The following is a 22,493-nucleotide window of genomic DNA, read 5'->3' on the forward strand; positions in this document are numbered from 1 at the left end:
GGCAAGAGAAAAACGCACACAATATTATAACAGCGGTCGTCAACCCAATCCTTACAAAGTAGGCGATTGGGTAATGTATAAAATGCACCCACAGTCCAAAGCAATAGACAACGTCAATTATAAACTCCAATACGCCTGGTCAAAACCGTGCGTGATTGACAGTTTCTCATCACCAGTGTCAGTAAAGCTGGTAAACCCCTCAACAGGTAAGATTGTGACAAAAGCCCACATTTCACAATTGAAACGATTTTTTCAACCAATTTATTAAATAAACGTCGTCAGAGTGCACAATAGAACCTTAGCCTAGTTTAATTAGTTATAAGTGAACATCTAGCAAGAAATCTCGAGTAACTGACTACAACAATACTTCGCAACAATACTTCTCAACAATACGGTACACAATACAACTCCGGCCCCGGCTGATAGGGTGTTGGGAGTTGAGTCTAAGCCGTACCTTCACAGAGGGTGCGGCTACACCTCTCGATGCACCGCTTGGCCGGAAAGCCGGAAGCGACAACACGTGGCAAGTTGGCAGCGAAACACGTCATAGTGTTTGTACTTAATATATGCATTTCCAGACCCCAGTAATCAACAACTTTTTCAATCCCCTTAAAACTTACAATCTGAGCAAACGACTAATTTTTTTTAAGTAATTTTTTATTTTTAATTTGCTCAAATTGGCTATGACGGGAATCGTTCGCCATAACACATTCTTATGACAGATTGCAACTGTCATATGAATAGTGCAGCCGACAGTTTACTTATGACAACAAACACTCACTAAAAGTACTGGACTGAAAAATGACAACACTGGAACGATACAGACAACTGACTACAGACCAAGCTAGACTTAAACTATGGCAATTAGGCTAAGTAGAATTAAGTAAAATTAAGTATTTCTGTGTTAATATAAGCAATTGAATCGCAAAGGTAAATACAACATTACATAAAAAGTATTAAGTAAGTAAAGTCATCCACGTATATTAAAATAAGATATATGGTATTTAGGCGTAATACAATCGTTATCAAAGTAGATAACAGCGCACACGACAATCCATATGTTTGTAAATAACAAGCAGAATTCTGAGCGTAGAAGAAGAGTTTATGTATTATATATTTATAAAGGGTAATTTAAATGTTTATTATGTGTTATACACTTGCATGCGTTAAAATAAAATACAAAAATATAGATAAATATATTTATGTTGCTGAGCGACAGAGAAGGAAATGGACTAGTAGGAAACAGACAATAGCAAGCGCCAGGCACGAGATAACACCGTCGTTATCAGTACAAACATCTGTTCCATTCAAACCTCTACTTCCGCCCTATATAAATAATCAAACCAAGCACCGATCAATCCTTCACATTGAAGGAAAATATTAAAACAATATTTGTTTAAAAAATTAAATTGTGCTAAGCCGTCGGTGAAATAAATAATTATTATTTAATACCTCTGTGCATAATTCTTGATAATTGGCACTAGAGGAGCTTCGAATGAATATACACTTACAATAACACTATCATTCCTTACATCAACCAACAGATTTTCGAAACTCCATTCAACCATGAATAGCATCCAAACTGAAAGAGTGTATAATGTGTGTCACACTAGTTAATTAATTTATTATTAGTAAATCAACAGAAACTTAGTAATATATCTCCCAGTCAATCAAATCCATAGCATTTAAGTAGATAAACATTAGATTTTTTCCCTTTTATACTCAGTAAATTAAATTCCTTTTTTTAAATTAAGTAGAACAATTTCTTATTATTAGTAAATTCATTTAGATCATAAGTATCAATAGTAAACTTAAGTAGAGTAGTCGCGATCAATTTTTACCGAATATTTAGGGAATATATCAGTGATAACTAACATCAAAATAATTAATCTTCAATCAAAACAATCTCCAAATTCACATCTGAGTAAACGTATCATCAACCTCATATCAACTTCAAAACCCAACGCATTTCATCCACCATTAAGAGGCGTCCAGCGATATAATTAGCGCCCCGAATTTAGTAAGGGCTCAAGAGCTAATTACGAAATTACGTCACATCACATCACAACAGTATACCTTCAAGAACTTCAGAACACTACTCCAGCTTCATTCTTCAGTTTACACAACTTCATTCTTCCAAATACTCAACTTCAAGAAACTCATCAAACTTCAGCAACCTTCCAAATTTACCAGCAATTACCAGAATTCAATACAACCATCAAATTTCATCAACCCTCACTATTTCGACAACATTCCCAAATTCATCATCATCAATCATATATCCAACTTCATCAACCAACAGATCTTTCTCAACCGAACTTAATTAAATCTATCACTGATATACGCCCGCCCACATTTTTTTAGAGCAGGTTTAGATTAAGCAATCCCACCAAACATAGTTATAAGAAATTCATTCAAAACCATAGTCACCTTTAGTTTAGAAAAAAAAAAATAGTTAATAGTTTATAAGCAAGACCGACACACATTATAACCTCAAATGAGTCAAACCAAAAGGAGTGCAGAAAACTGTTGGAACATTCCCACACCGACACCGATGTCACAACGACACAATCTCACGGCGAGCACAAAAAAAAAAAAAAAAAAAAAAAAAAAAAAAATTTCTTCGTCCTTCATCTTTCCCAAACCCCAAAATCACCCCAAAACTAGGAAAAGAAAAAAAAAAAACAACCCCACCGGGGGGAGGATGTAGCGGACCGCTACAATAGCGCAAGTCACGTGACCACGATGCGCGCGCAGTCGACCCGGGTAGGCACGCGCAGCGAACCAAGAGACGAGTTCAGTGTAGTGTCGAGCGCCTGGAGCTGTACATCTGATCGGATAAGTAGACTGTAGCCTAAGATGTCTAGCTAATAGAAGTAGGGGTTGGGGAAAGGGTGTAGGTTGGGGCAAAAAGTAATTCAATCATGTAGTTTATTAGGTTCTCGAAGGGTCGTGGTCTGGCAATTAATATCGTAAATTAGAATTCACATTTGCTAAGTCTAGTAACCTTTTTCACGAATTAGAATAAGTCCATATATATATATTTCTCTGTTCATTATATTATAATTAGATACATTATGAACATAAAAGCTGGCTGTGATAGGCAGCTAAGGTAATATTGTGCACTTTGACGAGCTAAATTAATTCCTTGCAATAGAGTTGGGTTTCGACAGGAAATGTGCGTGATTTGGCAGTGGTTAGAGGAAGATATATAGGGCCCAGGTATCTTCATTTACACTCATACTACACCACATCATCACAAGCTGGTGAAGCGTTTCACATAATTTTGAATTTTGTTACTACGACTTAACAGTTGTTTTGTGTTAACATTCTATTTTCGTGTAACGCTTGGATTTTACCTAACCTAAAACTTGTTGTTTAGTGTTAGAAAAACGAATTATTTATTAGCTTTATAGTAACTGTAGGAAAAATATACTGTAATGTGTAACTCAAGAGCAAAGTGGCACAAGTTACAAAAATAACATTCCCTCCTCTCCCTAGTAAAAACATAGGATTGGATTTTCTAGTTCTATTTATAGTTTAAATCTACTATATCAAACTGAACAATGACATTGTTTAAGATTATATTGTAATAGCTAACAACATTCATTGTATTTTCCCACAGATGGGTAAAAGAGAACATTAAGCATTTTGGAGGAGACCCTGACTCAGTGACATTGTTTGGCTACAGCGCTGGTGCAGGCAGTGTGCAACTGCACATGCTCTCACCTCTCTCTAGAGGTAGGTAAACTGTACTTTGTATGGAGACCCTGACTCGGTAACATTGTTTGGCTACAGCCCTGGTGCAGGCAGTGTGCAACTGCACATGCTCTCGCCTCTCTCTAGAGGTAGGTAAACTGCACTTTGTATGGAGACCCTGACTCGGTAACATTGTTTGGCTACAGCCCTGGTGCAGGCAGTGTGCAACTGCACATGCTCTCGCCTCTCTCTAGAGGTAGGTAAACTGTACTTTGTATGGAGACCCTGACTCGGTAACATTGTTTGGCTACAGCGCTGGTGGAGGCAGTGTGTAACTGCACATGCTCTCGCCTCTCTCTAGAGGTAGGTAAACTGCACTTTGTATGGAGACCCTGAATTGTGTCAAACAACTGTGTCTAGATATTAAATAGAAACCTAAGGTTTGATAGAGTTGACTTAGAATTAATCAGATTGACTCCCATAGTACTCCAGGCTGTGATAGGGAATGCAGACAATGTTGGGCTGTCATCAACCAGTCATTCCATTTCAGGCACCACCTTGGTATGTACCAAAAAGCACTAAGGATGTGCTGTTTGGTTTGTGCATATCTTCTAAAACAACAACTTAATGATCGTGCCACAAATGGCTTTTTGCCGATGGTTTATTATCCCATGAAACTACCCTGTTCCTAGTGCATTAACAAACCGATCGTGGGTTACAAAGATAGAAGAAAATCGTAGCACTCTTAACTCTGAAAAGCACTGACAACAACAGCAGTTTTTGAGTTTTTCAGTTGGTCAGCGCAGCAATTCACCAAGACGTTCCCAAGTAAATTACTAGCGGAGAGTCTTTTGACACAAGAGTTTTTGCTTTTAATCTGATTCTTTTTTATTATCAGCCCGTCACAATTTGATATGGACGAAAACGCAAATTATAATTTAAGAATTTGTTTTTAACTTCGATCTTATTTTTTTAATGCATGCCTCCCAACAACCCTCTTGGCGACTATTCAACTGCTACTCTGACCAAATCAACATTTTCCATTGTTCTCACTAATAAATTGTCATTTGTGTTTTCCAGTTTTAAAAGTCCTGCCACTTCTTTCCAGCTTTTTTACCCACAATCATATGGTGTTAGCAATAGGAACAGTGTCGTTGTCTGGTGTTAAAAACAGGCAAAGAAGAGCTATCGCACTGGGCGCCTTGGGCAGGGGGACCATCAGAAGTGGCGGCTTATAAGGACACCCCAGGTGTCCCGGCAAAAGTAGCACAACAATTTGAAAAAATATGTTAGAAGTACATAACGTAGAGGTGTGCGAGCAGCTTGATTTTTGGCAAGTTTGAGAGATCAATTACCAAGTCAGAAAATCTATCTTGAGCCAAGCTTTTACTAAAATTGCAATGTTTTGGCGGTTTTGGCTGTCTGTAAATAAATGCGTCCTTTAAGATCACGCTTTCGCCGTGATCGAGAACAATAGCGTTTCTGTGATCGCGGAAAACAATGGTCATGTTTCCAAGACTGTGGGGGATGACCTATATTTGGCCAAAATCATAGAGGACAATAATGATGTCTACACAACCGACGGAGATAAGCTCATTTTTGTAGCGACTGCGGAGGCCAATGGCTACATTTCTGTTACTGCTGAAAATATTCTGATTCTTCATGCAATCCAGGAAGAAAATTATGGTTTTCACACTACCGAGAGATATTCTTGGTTTTGCTGCAATTTCGAGGACGGTGACTACGGTACATTTCCATTCAGGATTTTGCCGCGATCACCCATGACGATGATGATATCCATGGGCTACAGCTACTGGAGATAATCTTGATTTTAAGGTATTTGAGGAAAGTGGCTATATTATCTTAACATATTGAGGATTTCGCTGCGAATGTGGAGGACGATAATGTTGTCTCCGCCTCCGCAATAGATGATGTCTCAGACCCGCTACGAGCATCACTCATTGTGTGTTCAGGGGGAGGAGAGGCACCTGACAACATCCCACCCTGGGGGCCAATAAACCATGTGACTCCCTGACAAGACCAGTTTCTGCATCTAGCCCCCTCCACTGTTTTAATACCAAGCAAAATGAAATGCTTAATCCGTACTGCCACACAGTGCTATATTATGATTTATCTAGTATAATATTATTAACTACACTTCTCACTTCTTCCCACAGTAGGGATAAACATTTTCTTTGCTGCAGGTTTGTTTCATCGAGCCATTTCCTCTAGCTGCAGTGCTACCACTCCAGCAGTACTAAACAGATATCCCATTCCTCTCTCAAGAAGGTTTGCCAAACTGCTCAACTGTCCCATCGGGAACTCCCAGCAGATTCAAGAGTGTATACAAAGACTACCTGCAAACGATATTATTGCAGCAACCTCAAAAATATGGGTAACTTGTTGAAAATCTAACTGTTTGACATCATACAAAAAATTAGGTCATGCTTCTCCCTTGGATTGAACTACTAACTATTTATTTGATTAAAAATAAATAAATAATTTTCTCAACATAAGAAATTTCTAGACTTTATCACAGCAAAATTTTGAACATATTCCTTGCAAAAAATATATTTTTTCTATTCCATGACTTTGACACTCTCTGTTTATGAGACACAAATGTTTCAAAGAAAAATAATTGCAGTTTGACTAGTTCCCAATGGGAGGTGAACCTACTGTATTCATAATTCGCAACCCATTTTTTCAAGGTAAAGATAGTTTTGCTAATAGTTGACTGAGACAAAATTTAAAACACTCCACAAGAACATCATGGAAAATTACGAAATTTCAGCTTTTAACTGATTTGTTTTTGTTGAAGTGCCTAGTTTTTGTCTAAGACAGAGTGAGGCTGCAAAATAAGTACACGTCATCAAAGTTATTTTAAGAAGAATTTTGCAGTCTATAAAGTATGAAGAAAAACTAAGACAACTCAGATTTTTACTTTAGACTTTTACCCCCAATAAGTCACTAATCTATATATATATTATATATATATATATATATATAAGGCAAAGCCCTCACTGACTGACTCTCACTCACTCACTCACTCATCACTAATTCTCTTACTTCCCATTTACCTAGGGGGCTGAAATTTGGTACACTGATTCTTTAGGCATTAAATAGAAAAACTAAGTTGTTTTTATTCTGATAGGACTCTCGGGCTCCGCCCCAGTGACTCTGGAGTTTCCCATGTTAACCTTATGAGTACTCACATTTAAATGGAATTGAATCTTAACAGCTGTTTCAATTAAACAAGTTGGTTCTGTTCTATGATGTTCAATAGCATTAAAGTTACAAGGATTACCAACAGGGTGCAGCATTATTATTTTTTTTTTATTTGTGACAACAGCTAATTTGCAACCAAAAGGTGAGTGAGCGTAGCGAACGAGCTAACCTGAAGGCAAGTGAGCGCAGCAAACGAGCTCCAACCTAAAGGTGAGTGAGCGTAGCGAACGAACTTCAACCAGGACGTTATTGAACATGGGAAACGTGCTTACTTACGAAGTTAAACGGGGCAAAGCCCGCGGGTACAGCTAGTATACTAGGTGGTGTTCGCAGAGACATCCACAAAATTGAGCGGAGTAATCAAGGGTTCATATTATATTGTTTTTCTCATACTGTAGTAAAAACAGTAGTTTTTAATGCATGCGTTGCGAGTCTAAAGTAGCATTTTTTATATTTAGGGAGTAAAAATCGTTTTAAGCATCTATGGAGTAAAAATCAGCTGTTGTCAACTCAGTTTGTAAATTTCGATTGTAAACGATTGCCGAAAATATGTATCGATTTTGATTCGTAATCATTTTAACATACAGTCTACAGTCTCTTACTGGAGCATTTTAGCATTGCAGATACATTAATCCATTCCCAAACTCAACACATTGCTCACCTTTACTACTTCCTTCACCACATCCTACGTCGTGGACCTGTTTCCCTCTCTTCCCATAGCATTTTAGGATTGCAGATACATTAATGTAATTGCCAAAGACTGTCCCCACACTCTGCACTGCTAGCCTTACTACCATTTACTACGTCATAGACCTGTTTCCTTCCTTTCTCATAGCAGTCATAGCATTTAAGTATTACAGATTCATTTATCTAACAGCCCAAACGGTTCCCCCACTCTGCACTGCCAGCCTTTACTACTTCCTTCACCACTTCCTACGTCGTGGGGCCTGTTTCGTTCCCTTTTCATAGCATTTTCATTTTAGTACCTATTGAAGATACATTAATCTAACTGCCACAGACGGATCTCACACTATGCTGATGCTCATACTTTACTACTTCCTAAGCCACTTCCTATGTCGTGGACCTGTATTCATCACTTTACATAGCATTTTAGTATTTTAGATACGTTAATCTGATTGCCACAAACACTCCCCCACTCCGTACTGCTAGCCTTTACTACTTTTTTCACCATTTCCTTTGTCGAGGGCATGATTCCATCCCTTCTCATAGTATTTCAGCATTGCAGATACATTAAAACTGCTGAAACGGTTTCCAGTTCCAACACTCCACACTGCTCACCTTACTACTTCTTTCACCACTTCCTACGTCACGAACCTGTTTCCCCCCCTTTCCGTAATTTAGGATTGCAGATACAGTACCTTAATCTAATCGTCATAAACAGTTCCCACACTCCGAACATCTCGCCTTTACTACTTCCTTCACCACTTCCTACGTCGCGGACCTGTTTTCCTCTCTTCCCATAGAATTTTAGGAATGCAGATATCTTAATCTAATCGTCATATACAGTTTCCACACTCCAGACTGCTCGCCTTTACTACTTCCTTCACCACTTCCTACGTCGCGGACCTGTTTTCCTCCCTTCCCATAGCATTTATGAATGTAGATACCTTAATCTAATCGTCATTAACAGTTTCCACACTCCAGACTGCTCGCCTTTACTACTTCCTTCGCCACTTCCTACGTCGCGGACCTGTTTTCCTCCCTTCCCATAGCATTTTAGGATTGCAGATAACTTAATCTAATCGTCATAAACAGTTCCCACACTCCGGACATCTCGCCTTGACAACTTCCATCGCCACTTCCTACGTCGCGGACCTGTTTTCCTCCCTTCCCATAGCATTTTAGGATTGCAGATACCTTAATCTTATCGTCATTAACAGTTTCCACACTCCAGACTACTCACCTTTACTACTTCCTTCACCACATCATACGCCACGGACCTCAAGCTAGTGTCGTCATTTGATTATATTTATGATCCATACCGTTTCTGTTCTCTGTGGAATAATGCTATCAGCTATTTCTTTATCTACTGCATTCAAAAGTCAACAGCTGATCATATGTCTTTGTTTATGTGTCAAATACTGCCTCCATAAAGGTTACATTGAAACTTTGAGACCCAGTGGGGCGGATTCCTGAGAGACTTTTTTAACACCATATAGATGTTGGCACTCACCGATATGGTCTTTATCACCATGCAAAATTTGAAAACGATTGATTCAGCCGTCTAGGAGGAGTTTGCGTATTACGAAATGCATAAGAGTCGACGTATAAGAGCTTCGCTCAATTATATACACCAATTGATTATTTTTTAATAACAACATAGGCATTAGGGAATCAGATAATAAACATATATAGGCAATCTCAGGTTTGAGTCTCACTTTGCCATTTACTCCTGTGGTCATATAGACTGTATATGAATGGGCTTAAATTACCATTCTGACTGGAAACGGGCTCTGAACTTATTATTATACCAGAGGATTACAATTGCAATGTTTTGGCTGTCACAAAATGCATTCTTTAAGATCACGTTTTCGCCGTGATCGAGAACAATTACGCTTCCGTGATCGCAGGAAATAATGGTCATGTTACCATGAATCTCAGGCCCAATGGGCCAGCTTTGATGAGCTTAAACATTAACTTTAATAGCTATTTTGTGTATTAAGAGCGCAAAGTACGTCATTGCCTCTCAAAAACTGGCAATAGGCTAAATTTGAGAGCGGCAATGACTGTTTGTGCTTTGATACACACAAGATTTTTCCTACCAACTAACTTATAACAACACTCACAGATTAACTTTTTAGATGTATATAAAATGTAATTTAGATTATGTTTGTATTTTAAGGTTATATGTTATTTGCTTACCGATTAACTAGCCTACCGGATCCGTGGCTATATAGTTGGTGTGTGAAATCAGCTGATTTAACAAACGGGCTGATAGAGCAGCAATGAACTATTTTGCGTACTGTTTACTGGATGAATGGCAATGTAATCATTTCCAGTGGTAGGGAAACATTAACAATTTACTATGGATTTATCAATCATTATCCAAGGTGTTAGCTAACAGACAAAATTTTGCCAACACAATTTAGTTCAATATTTGATATATGAAATACTGACATTTGAAATACAAACAGGACATCTTAAATAATTGTAGCTGAAATGAATAATAGTGAACATTTAGAATAATACTAATTAACCTATACCTCACCAGGGTCTTACCCCCATCCCACACAGGTTACAGTTTGGCCAAAACTTCTATGCGCGCGGACGGGTCACTACTATTCAAACTAAAACTTACGGGTACCGATTATTGGCAGTGCTGGGGGTTGGGGTGAGTGACTAGCAAGACACAAATGTTTTCACAAAAGTACCCCCACCAACTCCCTCGCGTAGACCCAACCATATCTGGTCGCGCACACAGAACCTTTGGCCGAACTGTACCCAGCCATGTTCATTGTTCCTTCTCTGAGTGATCACTAGGCACCGACTCCGTCCTCTTCCCTTTGGTCCGCATGATGTGCATTTGAACATACGCATGACTCACGTGTCTTGGATTGTTCAATGGCTCAAACTTAAAACTAATTATACCTTTTCGCGGCCTGCCGAGCTCCTCACCCCTATGTGCAAATAGCTGGAAACAACATTTTCTGGATATTCTAATCTCATACCACTTAACTTAAGCATAATGTATAATCATATTTAAACACAACTACTAAGTGAATCTGATGTTTATCTTTACAGGATACCCTGCAGCCTCCATTTTCCTTATTTGCACCGGTTGTAGAGAAGCACAAAGGAAATAACTCCTTCCTGACAGAAGATCCGATTGAATTGATAAGAACCAAGCAGTTCACTCAAGTGCCACTTATAACCGGTTTTACAAGAGATGAGTTTAACTGGAGAGCACAATGTATGTATTAGAGTTACTGCCTATATAGTCATGTTTGTAATAAGTACATGTTGTCACCAATGTTATGTAACTAAATTGTGTAATTGGGGTACGAAGTAATTTAATTACGATTGTACTTTAGTTTGTCCTGCTCATCAAAATTACCTAGTTTGACAAAAAACAAATAAACAAAAACTATACATACCTGTATCATATGTTTGATGGGGAAAAATATATTAGTGGGGTTGTATAGTTGCATATAGTGGCAGAATATTTCAGTTCTAGCGGGGAGGCTGCAATTTTAGCTGGTTATAGTATACAAGTTTCTGAACCTAAAACTGACCAGACACCAATTTTTAAGGACCTCGGTCTCTGTAATGACATCGTCAAGATGGCGGCCGTAAGAGATGGGAAATTTTAAATTTACAATGTTTTGAATTTTCTCCGTAACCAATTACCTTATAATAACCCGCTGCAGCAAACCTGCCGACCAAGCGAGTTTCCATTTGCCTGATTGGATTTACTATAAAATATCTCCTTAAAAATATCACATTTATTCCCCATTTAAATAGCATTTTTGTTGAACGAGTTGTTAGATTTGCTGCAACAGGGAGGGTAAAAACGTGTTTTTTTTATGAAACATAGCTTAATAGTTTAGTATGAAATGAATAAATTTTCCAAATTTGATCAAAATATGTTCACAAACAAGCAAAATACAACAGTTTACTTATTCTCCATAAGAATAACGTGGGAATTTTAATTTTTAATTGTTTTTTTTCTCGGTAACATTTTGGCACATAATGACACTTCAATATACTAAATTATTTGGTTTTTTTAAGCTCCACAATATGGTTTGGAAAGAAATTGCTAAATCTTATGTTTTTTGGTCCAAAATGAGAAAAAACCAATTTTCATCCCATAAAACCCCCCATAAACCCTTGTTCCCATAGTCCGATCATGCTAGTTCGCATAAAAAATTGGTATCTTCTACCATTACAAACATGCCATCATGCCAACTTTCATAAAAGTTCAGTCAAAATTATCAAAGGATAAAATAATGAAGTGTATAATTAAATTTATATAATTAAGTTCAACAAGGCCAATATATAATTATTTTATTTTATTTTATTTGTATTGTCCTTGTTAAACCTACGTTTCTTCAAACAAGTTCGCAAACCAGCATGGTCGGACCATGGCAACGGGGTTTTTGGGGTGATTTAAGGGGTAAAAATTGGGTTTTCTTATGTTTGACCCTCATTTTTGACCCTCAAAACATGAAATTCCCAAATTTTTCTCTAAACTATTTTGAAGATCTTAATCAAACAAATAATTTAGTGAATAATTGAAGTGTTTTTATAAGGTTATTGGTTACGGAGAAAATTCAAAACATTGTAAATTTAAAACTCCTATGTTATTTTTACGGAGAGTACATAAACTGTTGTAGTTTGCATGTTTGTGATTATATTTTAATGAAACGTCGCAAATTTATTTATTTTAAATTAAGCTATTAATAAAAACTCACTTTATTAATCTCACTGTAGCAGCAAACCTAGGTACTCATGAAACCTAATGTCATTAAAATTGATAATCAAATTAGGGAAATAAGAACTCACTAATAGTGGAAAAAAAGCAAACCTGCAGATTAAGCAGGTTTGCTGTTTTTTTTTTTGCTATTTTTTATTATAAGCACTAAAATGTTACCTTTCTTTATAAATTGTATTTCAGACTTGCTAACCAACGAGACGTATGTACATCGTATTAATACAGAGTTTGATGATATTGCACCATGGGAGTTTCACTATCCGAGGCAACCTCGTATAGTGTCTAAACATATCAGTGATGCTTTCAAAGACTTCTACTTCCATAATCAGCCAATTGGGAACCACAGTGAGAAGGAACTGGGGGAGGTTAAGTATACTGTTAAATATTAATTGTAATATAACACAATTAAAATAGCTACCAAATAAATTTTCAGTACAAAAAAAAAGCTACTAAGCAATCAAAACTCCAGTATTCTTAAAATTTGTATGATTTAAGAACTTTACCCTTTCCTGGACGGCCTAAAACTTTATATGTATGCAAAATTAATTTTAAAAAAACTGAAAAATATCTTTTATGCATCTGTATTTTATAGAAAGTTGTAAATAGTTTACCTATGCAGCACTTTTGTCCAAAATATTTTTTCCATATATCCGCCTACCTTACACGGAGCCAAAATTATAGGCGGATATATCCACTTATAATGGGTAGGCTATAATTATAAGCTTTATATATAATTAATAATTAAGCGGACATGCACAAAATGCTAGCGGATCCGCCTCTATAATCTGGGAAGTTGCGTTTGGTTTAAGTCCAAAAACTATAAAAAATTTGCTTCTTTAATTTTCACCAAAAAGACTAAAGATTGAAGCTTCCCTTTTACTTCCTCCCCCTATAAATAGTATTGCTCTCCCTTCATATGGAGAAAGTATTGTTTTCGTCAAAATTTTAGAGTTTGAGTGGAAATATCCGTTTTTCCCCAAAAACTCCAAAAAGTAAAAAAACATTTAATGTGTGTGTGTGCCTGTATGATTCTGTGAATGTGTACAGACTGACCACACCTGTGCTCCAATAATGTTGATGAAATAGGTTATTTGGGTATAATAATCACGAATACTTGAACAGAACCGATATAGATCATAAACATAAACAAATGACGTTGCTGACCCAATTCCTATACTAATAGCATTAACATAATGATTTAGACAGTTAATGCAGCAATGTTAAATTATGTTTATTTTCGGGACAGTTACATCATTTGTAGATTATGATTATTAGTCAAGTAAATAGAGACGAAAATAGAGGGGTTAACTTACAAACGGTCCGGTAAGTCTAAATATTTTATATGTTGTCTAGGATGGTAAGTAGGGTGTTTAAAATTAAAAATGCACAATTCTCCCCCATCCGTGCCGCCATATTGAAAAATTGAAAAAATCAGTACTTTCTACCACATGCATATTTTATTCAAATTTTTTTGAGATATTGACTTGGGATGACAGCCCAAGTTTATTGGGTGGTTAGTACTTATTTTACATAGGGAACTCATTTGTGGCCGCCACCTTGGATCCAGCATATTGGATATGAATTTAAAAAACTAAATGTAATGATAACGTTGTGACACATCATTATAAACTAGATTTTCACGCTGATTTTAATGCCGAAATCTGTTTTTAAATATATGTTTACGTTTTGAAGATATATTCAAACGAAAACTCTCCCCCATACATTTCTTTTGGACGTTTCGTACTTTGGAGATTTTTAAAGATTATTTTTCCTATGTCTCCAGTTCTTATCAACGCTTGCAGTTCAGTCTAGCCTTTAAATATTCTGTGATGTAAGGGCTTTCATTTTACCTATTGATAATTCAAATCGAACGAGTTAGCAACGAGCTACAATCCTCAAAGAAACTAATATTAAATTTAACTTTTTAGAAATCTTTTTTTATTAAAAGATTTATATCTCGAGTTGTTAATACGTCACCAAGTTCTTTCTGATTTTGAATCACTAATGTACTTAGTAAAGTTTTGCTTTTAATTTTATTAATCACTAATCTATCTTTTAATTTTATAAAATCTGACTAATCTAAAGGGAGTCGTGGACCTTCATTTAACATTAAATTATTTTTATTTAGAAACTTGTCTTTGGCTTAAGACATATATACCCAATTATAAATAACAATCAATAAGTAATCTTTAGCTAAAATAAAAGTCAATACTTTGACGAATTATTTATGACCATAAAGAGTTTTTGGAGTTATTTATAATTGGGGATATAAGTATTTAATTAAAGACAAATTTCAAAATAACAATAATTTTATGTTAAATGAAGGCATTCTGCTCATTTTAAATTTGCCAGATTTTATTAAATGATTAATAAAATTTAATCAAAACAATAAATGAGTAATTTGATACCACAAAGAACTTGGTGATGTATTAACAATGCGGGATAAAAATTTAAAAAAAGTTAAATTTCATATTGTTTTGGGAATTGTATCTCGTTGCTAACTCGTTCGATTTGAATTATCAATAGGTCAAATGAAAGCCCTTACATCACAGAATATTTAAAGGCTAGACTGAACTGCAAGCGTTGATAAGAACTGGAGATACAAGAAAAATAATCTATAAAAATCTTCAATGTACGAAACGTCCAAAAGAAATGTATGGGGGAGAGTTTTCGTTTGAATAAATCTTCAAAACGTAAACAGATATTTAAAAACAGATTTCGGCATTAAAATCAGCGTGAAAATCTAGTTTATAATGATGTGTCACAACGTTATCATTACATTTAATTTTTTTTTATTTATATTCAATATGCCGGATCCAAGATGGCGGCCAAAGATGAGTTCCCTATGTAAATGAAGTAATGTAAATGTAAATGAATGTTTCAATAAACTTGGGTGGTCATCCCAAGTCAATATCTCAAAAAATTTTGAATAAAATATGCATGTGGAATATTTTTTTCAAATTTGTCCAATGTTGGAAAAGTCGTAATTTTTAATTGTGATTTTAGGAGGTTTTCTGTAGACCGATTTTTGGCAACTTTTAATATTCAACTTTTACTTCTCTACAGACCCAACACTACAAAATAAAACCATAAAACGTTTTTTCTTGCAATTATTTTAAACATTCCCTGTGTCAGCTTTTTTAATTTGCTTGGACTAATAGAGATTTGTCAAAATAACAAAAAACTTGACGTTTTATTGTACAAAAATTGTAATATTTTTGTACATCCATAAGTCTTAGAACCAAATTGTTATACTTATGTTATAGGAAATTTAAATGTCTACAACATTGACATTACATATCTTTCGCTAAAACGCACCAAAATGGAGATATAGGCGAAAATCTCTAGAAAGTACAGATTTTTTTCAAATTTTCAATATGGCGGCGGAGAAACCTACCGATATAGGAGGGGGGAAAATTGTCTATTTTTAATTTTAAACACCTACTTACCATCCTAGAGAACTTATAAAAAAGTTTGACTTACCCGACTGTTTGTAAGTTAACATAGGTACCTCTATTCACTGGACTATATGATCCATACTGGGTCTGTTCCAGTATTCGTGTTATTAATCCTTTTAGTACCTAATCTATAGTATTTCCAGGTGGTTTTTTTTTATTTTTTAGAAATTTTGATTTTATTGGTGCTTATTTCTCCATAACAATTCAGATTCAGTGAAATCGAATTTTTACAAAAACTACTCAAACAATTTTGATTTAAATTTATTATGTTATAGTCCTTTTAACTCTAAAGCCTCCTCAGTTCCCACGTAACCTATAGGTTACAATATTTAGCGAAATCTGTACAATGTTCTGTTAGAGTTAGATGACTGCAAGTAGTTCCCGCTGTCTCCGCTAGGTTGCAGCACATACTGGGAATTTTTATATTTCATTATTTCATCATCTTCAGTTCATTTTACAGAATGAAAGATGGCGGATCGCGAGTTTCAGGCTTATCCCAGTTCTACTCAAAGTAAGTAAATTATTATTATTGTTTTTAGTATGTGTAAATCTTTCAACAAAAATTACAATAATCTTAAACATATGGTTGTGAAATAGGAACTGTCAAACAAAGAATAAATATTTATTTAGTCAGCAGTAATGGCCCTGAAAGTTTGTTGTAACCGATTGGTTACGTTGGAACTCTATGTTTCGGGCATCTTTACATGTAATATTATTATTATGGATTTTTGTCATGTGTTATGTCTGATTTTTGTGTGTGTGAGTGTGTGTGTGTGTTTGTTTATGTGTATGCTTTTATCCTATTAGTAATATATTTTTATTTTACAGGGGTTTTAGAGGAGTTTTGCGACAACTACGACTTTAGCGAGCTAACAGACGTCGAAGACCTATCAGACGACGATGATGGAAGATCAATTGAAGTTTCTGCACCTCCGAGAATCGATATCTTACTTGGAATTGAAGAGGACCAAGACCTTCTTGAAGAAGCTGTTGACGAACCTGATGAAGTCATCGTGGAACAACCTCATGTTGACGAAGCTGATGGTTTGACACCAACCGAGGTAACACCAACCAATGAAGGTAACACACCTCTGTGTTTTCAACCGACTCAATCTGTAGGGCCAGTCCCTGGGCCTTCTGGTGAAAATTTGAATAAATCTAAAAGATGCCCAGCACCATCTAGAGTTTCCAGTCGGAAACGGGCTAAGGTAGGCCTACCCACTAAGACAAAAAAACCAAGAGCAGAGCGTCGTAAGTCAATTCGACCAAACCCACGTGAACAAACGTTGAGGGCAATGGAACCGTTGCCAACTAATGGTAAATGGGAGGTAAGCAACAACTTTTACCCTTTGCCACCTGCACCTTATTTTGGAGGCCATAATCCTGAATATAACATGTCGTCGCCATTAGATCTTTTTCAAAAGTACATACCTGATGATATACTATGTCAAATTGCTACAGCAACTAATGAAAATATAATTTCTTCCACTGGTAAAGAAATACAAATCACAACTACAGACATGAAGAAGTTCTTTGGTATCACAATAATGATGTCGTACTTGAAATATCCCAGGATAAAGATGTACTGGGCCTCTCGAACAAGGATTCCGCAAATTAGTGATGCCATGCCGAGAAATAAGTACTTTCTTATAAGAAATCACATAAGGTGTCGTGATTACACTAACGTAAGCGATGAAGAAAAGGCAAGAAACAAGTATTGGAAAGTGTCTCCAGTAATTGACAGTGTCAGAGCTAGCTGTTTGTTGAACCCTCGACCCAACGAGGTATCGATGGATGAGCAAATGGTGCCTTTCTGGGGTCACACACAAATGAGGCAGCACATAAAAGGAAAACCTAACCCCTGTGGCCTAAAAAACTTGGTTGTATGTGCTCCAGACGGGCTGCCACTGGATTTTTTCCTATACGAGGGCAAAGGAGATAGTATTTTGCACGAAACTGAACTGAACTATCCTGGTTTAGATATAGGGGGTAAAATTATTGTAAGGCTGTCAAAGAATCTTCCGCAAGGTACTTCAATTTTTATGGACAGGTATTTTACCTCTATACAACTACTTGATGAACTTCACATCAGGGGTTTTCAAGGTACTGGCACACTTATAAATGACAGAATGCCAGAAAACAGAGAAATGTACTCTGACGCTGAGGTGAGGGGAGGTGGTCGAGGCTATATGTGCCAAATAGTTCGAGATGATGGACAAATAGCCATCGTCAAATGGTTCGACAACAAACCGGTGCTATTGACATCGAGCATACATGGCTGCGAGCCAAAAGATGTTTGTCGACGGTGGTGCAAGAAGGAAAAAAGGTATGTACAAGTCGAAAGACCTTACATAATAAAGAAATACAATGAATGCATGGGTGGCGTCGACCTTCTAGATAGGATGATATCCTATTATAGAATTGCTGCTAGGACGAAAAAATGGACCACTAGGCTAATTAGCCATCTGATTGATTTCTCTCTGGCAGCTGGGTGGATTGAGAGAAGAAGAGCCGATCAACAAGCTGGAACTCCTCGAAGAGACAGGTTTGATTTTTTCGACTTTCGTTTTGATGTGGCTCAACACCTGCTGGCGTCAGAAACTGAAGAACCAGTGGACGATGAGGAGATTGAGGATGATCCACAGCCTCTAACCTCTTCCTCGGGAAGGAAAACTCCTTTGCCAACAGATGCTGTCCGGAAGAGCAAGGTTCAGCATCTACCGGAAATTCCTCCAGATGTGAAGCCTTCTAGATGTCGGTTCCCAGGATGTGACAGTCCTAAATGTCGCATTAAATGCAGCACCTGCAATGTTTTCTTATGTCTAAATTCTAATAGGAACTGTTTTAAACTGTTTCATGAGTTATAATGACCAGGTTCCTAAGTTAAAGATTTACGTGTGTAAAAAAATGAGTTTGGTCGAGTTCCGATGTAACCAATAGGTTACATGCTGTTTTGTACATTTCTAATAAAAAAAAAATTCCAAAAAAATTTTTTCTTGTTTACTTTATTTATTTCCTTTAAATATACACAAAAATTACAAAAATAAAATTCTCAGTTTTCCTATGGGTCTGAGGAGGTTGAGAAACTGTACAACCCCCATTTCCGTAAAAATTACAGCTCAAAAGTTATTGTAATTTTTGTAATTTTGTTATTAAATATCACAGTTACTCCAACCGTTTGTACCCATTATAAGATTTGTTGACAAGCTAATGAAAGAAAGTATGTGTCAGTTTGATGACACTGTTTATTGATCAGATTATTGTGAACTAAAAAGGTTTTTTTTCAATGAGGCTTAACTCCTTTATCCACTCTACAGAGATGTAAAGTACAAAGGATACATTTAATATGGTACACTTAAGTGGTGTCTGAAGTTAGTTCTGGTGTCTAGGGCAATTTTCAACACCCAACCCTCGCCATCATGTACTACAACGCTCACAGTGAGTGAGGAACCTATTCCCTGTGCGATAGGAATTTCTGCACAGTGCTCTCCGTTTGGGCTCGTCTTTGCTTATCACAAGTATATTTCTGACACAACATACCAAAGTTGAAAGTGCACTGTCATCCCATAAGCATCTTCCTTCTCTGTGTTTACTCTGTAATCTGTCCACAGCTGTATGCTGATTCATTGATAATCTTCTCTGTTTACCAAGCTGGGAAACTTATAGCAGAAAAAAGTTCAGCACCAGTTTACTTCTATTTGTTTGATTTTGATGGAAGATATAGTTATAGATACAAATTAGGCACCAACATTCCTTATGGTAAGTCATGCTTATATTCTTGATGAGTTTAATTTTAAATGCTGTGTAGCATAACAAAAATACTAAATTTATCACAATGTAAAATTTGTTATGTCAAGTGCAAGTCACAAGATAACAGTAAAATTTTGCCAACATCAAGTCTTTCCATCATAAGCAGGCATGAAACCCAAAAAAGGTACAAGCTTTTACTTTAGGATTTGAAGCCTACTTGCAGTGTTCAAAATCAATCATAGAAGAAAAGATGCATTGTAGCTACCTCTTGGTAGAACCATAGTTTTCTCTAATAGAAGGCCGCGATGAGACAAAAATTGCAAAGCTACGGTCCTGGCCTTCTGAAACAGTGGGAATAAAAGTTGGAATAGTCTTTTGCAAATGCACCCCTAAGTTGGACATACAAACGTACAATCTCATTATTTATTTATATAAATATATCAGTATTGATATCCATCCAATATACTCATAAGGCAAGCCTGTTGCTGTTACTGATTACTCTGGTTAATTATTAACTACTCTACCCCTTTATGCAAATTTCAGATATAATAGTTAAGCTATTATCGTAACACCTCAACATTGTAAATTATCTTACAACATTGTTTGAACATTATATGTTCAAATTCATATGATGTCCATTAGCATGATAACTTATGAAAAATAATCCGACTGTGATGAAATTCTATACAAACCGGTAAACCTTCGTTTATTGGAACAAGTTGAGTTGGCAAACCAGCATGATAGGACTATGGGAACAGGTGTTATGGGGTAGAAATTGGGTTTTCCTATTTTTGAACCTCAAAATATAACATTTCTTAGTTTATTTCCAAACCATTTTGTAGAGAAAAAAAAACAAATAATTTAATACACTGAATGGCGTTGTACATCTAACAGTCAGAGAGAAAATTTTAAAAACTATAAATTTAAAATTCCCATGTTAATCTCATGGAGAATAAGTAAACTGTTGTAATTAACTTGTTGGAGGGTTTGTATCAGGGGACCAAGCCATATTTTGGTATAGTTTATTTTGATTGTAAAAGCAATATATAGGAAACTCATGTTTTATGTACAACTAATTTTGGCTTTTATTATTAAAGTTTTGGTGGAATTTTAATTTATTATGATAGACATTTCCCTGAATACAGCTGTCCAAATTATGTTAACTATACAAAAGTGCATACAAATTGTAAAATCTACCCTTAAATAAGAGTGAAACATTGAGTTGACACCAGTGTACTCAAACGTCACCAAGACGAAACACTCCATCAAACATAAACAAATAATCTAACATGTTTAATGGTATATTTCAGAGAAAATCGGGTCAAAAAATGGAAATTTGCTAAGTCAGCAGGTTTGAGGAGCTAATATTATTTGTATTGCTTATAAATTTTGATTTAATTCTAGAGAAAATCAAGTATCAAAATAGTCTACAAATGTTACATAAAATGTATCGTTATATTTCCCAGGAGTAGGACACCACGATGACTTGTTGTACCTCTTCTTCAGTGCAAACAGATCACCACTTTTCAATCAGACAGATCCTGAAGCTTACATGGTCCGTACCTTGACATCCATCTACACAGACTTTGCTAAGACTGGGTGAGTCTAGTATGACTTGCTCTCATCTCTCTTGTAAACATATAGAAAATATGTTTATACTTTTCATAGTAATGTAGTTGACTACTTCAAATTACATAGTAACTACGTTTGAGACCAAGTTAGGGCATATTAAAAGATTTTAACTGTAGTTTAAAATTGAATTTCTCGATATACGGTACTACAGATCAATAATTATCAGTGATTGATTAATAAATCAAGACACCATCAATGCCATATGGACCATAATGTGAAATATGTGTTTGTAATATCAGTTGTGGGTATGAGATTAACTAGTATTGGTCGATAAGTTTTTGTTTAACAGGGTTAACCAACCAATTATAGTTGAATTGTGAACAGGTTAGGCAATGTATGATGTCAATATTTGAACTGTTTTACCATTGACATGGAAGACCTGTAGGTTACTTCCAGGGTATTAAAAAATAACAATTAAGGTATTAAATATAAGTTTGTTATGACATAGGCCATAGAAATATTTTATTTTAATTTTTTACAATAAAGATTTGATTAATTTTCATAAGTTTGCAAGTTACCAAATTATTTTCAAAACTCAAGAGTTAGTTTCAAACAAAAAGAGTTATGAAAAAGGACTTACACCAGTAGGGTAATCCAGGGGGAAGGTCCTCAGGGCCCCCCAAAATTTTTGATATATTTTGATGTTCTTTGGTCCAGGAATACTTCTTGGATATTAAAATGGTAAGATTACCTGTTTCTGTCATGATCCTAAATTTGTTGTATTGAGCAACTGGTTTCAAGGTTATAACCTTATCATCAGGCTCTTTGTTGTCATTCTTGCAAGATCGTCGAGTTTTAGAAACACACAAAAACACTAACACTTAAATAAATAAAACACGAGACATATTGACAGACGATTATTATAAATTCGGGAACTAGTTCCACACACGACACAGGACACGGGCAAACGTTTTGCCATGACTGGGGTTGTGGCTGACCTTGCTGCCCCCTCCCGTTACCAGAACAATGCCGATTGTATTTTTGCCTTTCATTTATTGTAGGTGCAAATCGCCACGTCGTATATTATGTTCGATTTAAACAAGGTTTGTTCATTTAAAAGTTTTTGGGGCTCTGACTTGATGGCTTTATAGATTTCAAACTCTTCAATACTATTTAAAAAACTTCCTTTTCTTGGGCAGAAATGCAGTACTTTTAAATTCTTCTCAAAACTCATGTAATTATGGTTTCATTTATTAGATGGTTGGCGAAGGTTGATTTTGAATCTGATTTTTTACTGGATGGGATGGGTTTCTTATATATAATATGAAATAAACCAG

At 35.9% G+C, this 22,493-nt stretch overlaps 1 protein-coding gene across 2 annotated transcripts in view; it reads left to right on the forward strand.

Annotated features, from left to right (window-relative positions):
* The window catches only part of LOC128985809 (esterase FE4-like), a 41,729-nt gene that overhangs the window by 16,370 nt on the left and 2,866 nt on the right, over positions 1 to 22,493 (forward strand). The window contains exons 5-10 of one of the 2 annotated variants that reach the window (XM_054405694.1): positions 3,626 to 3,741; positions 5,904 to 6,094; positions 10,687 to 10,855; positions 12,560 to 12,741; positions 19,446 to 19,593; positions 21,051 to 21,183. In XM_054405694.1, the coding sequence (XP_054261669.1) occupies positions 3,626 to 3,741; positions 5,904 to 6,094; positions 10,687 to 10,855; positions 12,560 to 12,741; positions 19,446 to 19,593; positions 21,051 to 21,183 (939 nt within the window). The remainder of the gene's footprint in view (positions 1 to 3,625; positions 3,742 to 5,903; positions 6,095 to 10,686; positions 10,856 to 12,559; positions 12,742 to 19,445; positions 19,594 to 21,050; positions 21,184 to 22,493) is intronic. The other variant, XM_054405695.1, reaches the window with a different exon arrangement.

The sequence above is a fragment of the Macrosteles quadrilineatus genome, unplaced genomic scaffold, assembly GCF_028750875.1.
Source record: "Macrosteles quadrilineatus isolate MER2022 unplaced genomic scaffold, UCM_ALF_1.0 Scaffold_2__2_contigs__length_208266976, whole genome shotgun sequence".
Classification (NCBI taxonomy): Eukaryota; Metazoa; Arthropoda; class Insecta; order Hemiptera; family Cicadellidae; genus Macrosteles; species Macrosteles quadrilineatus.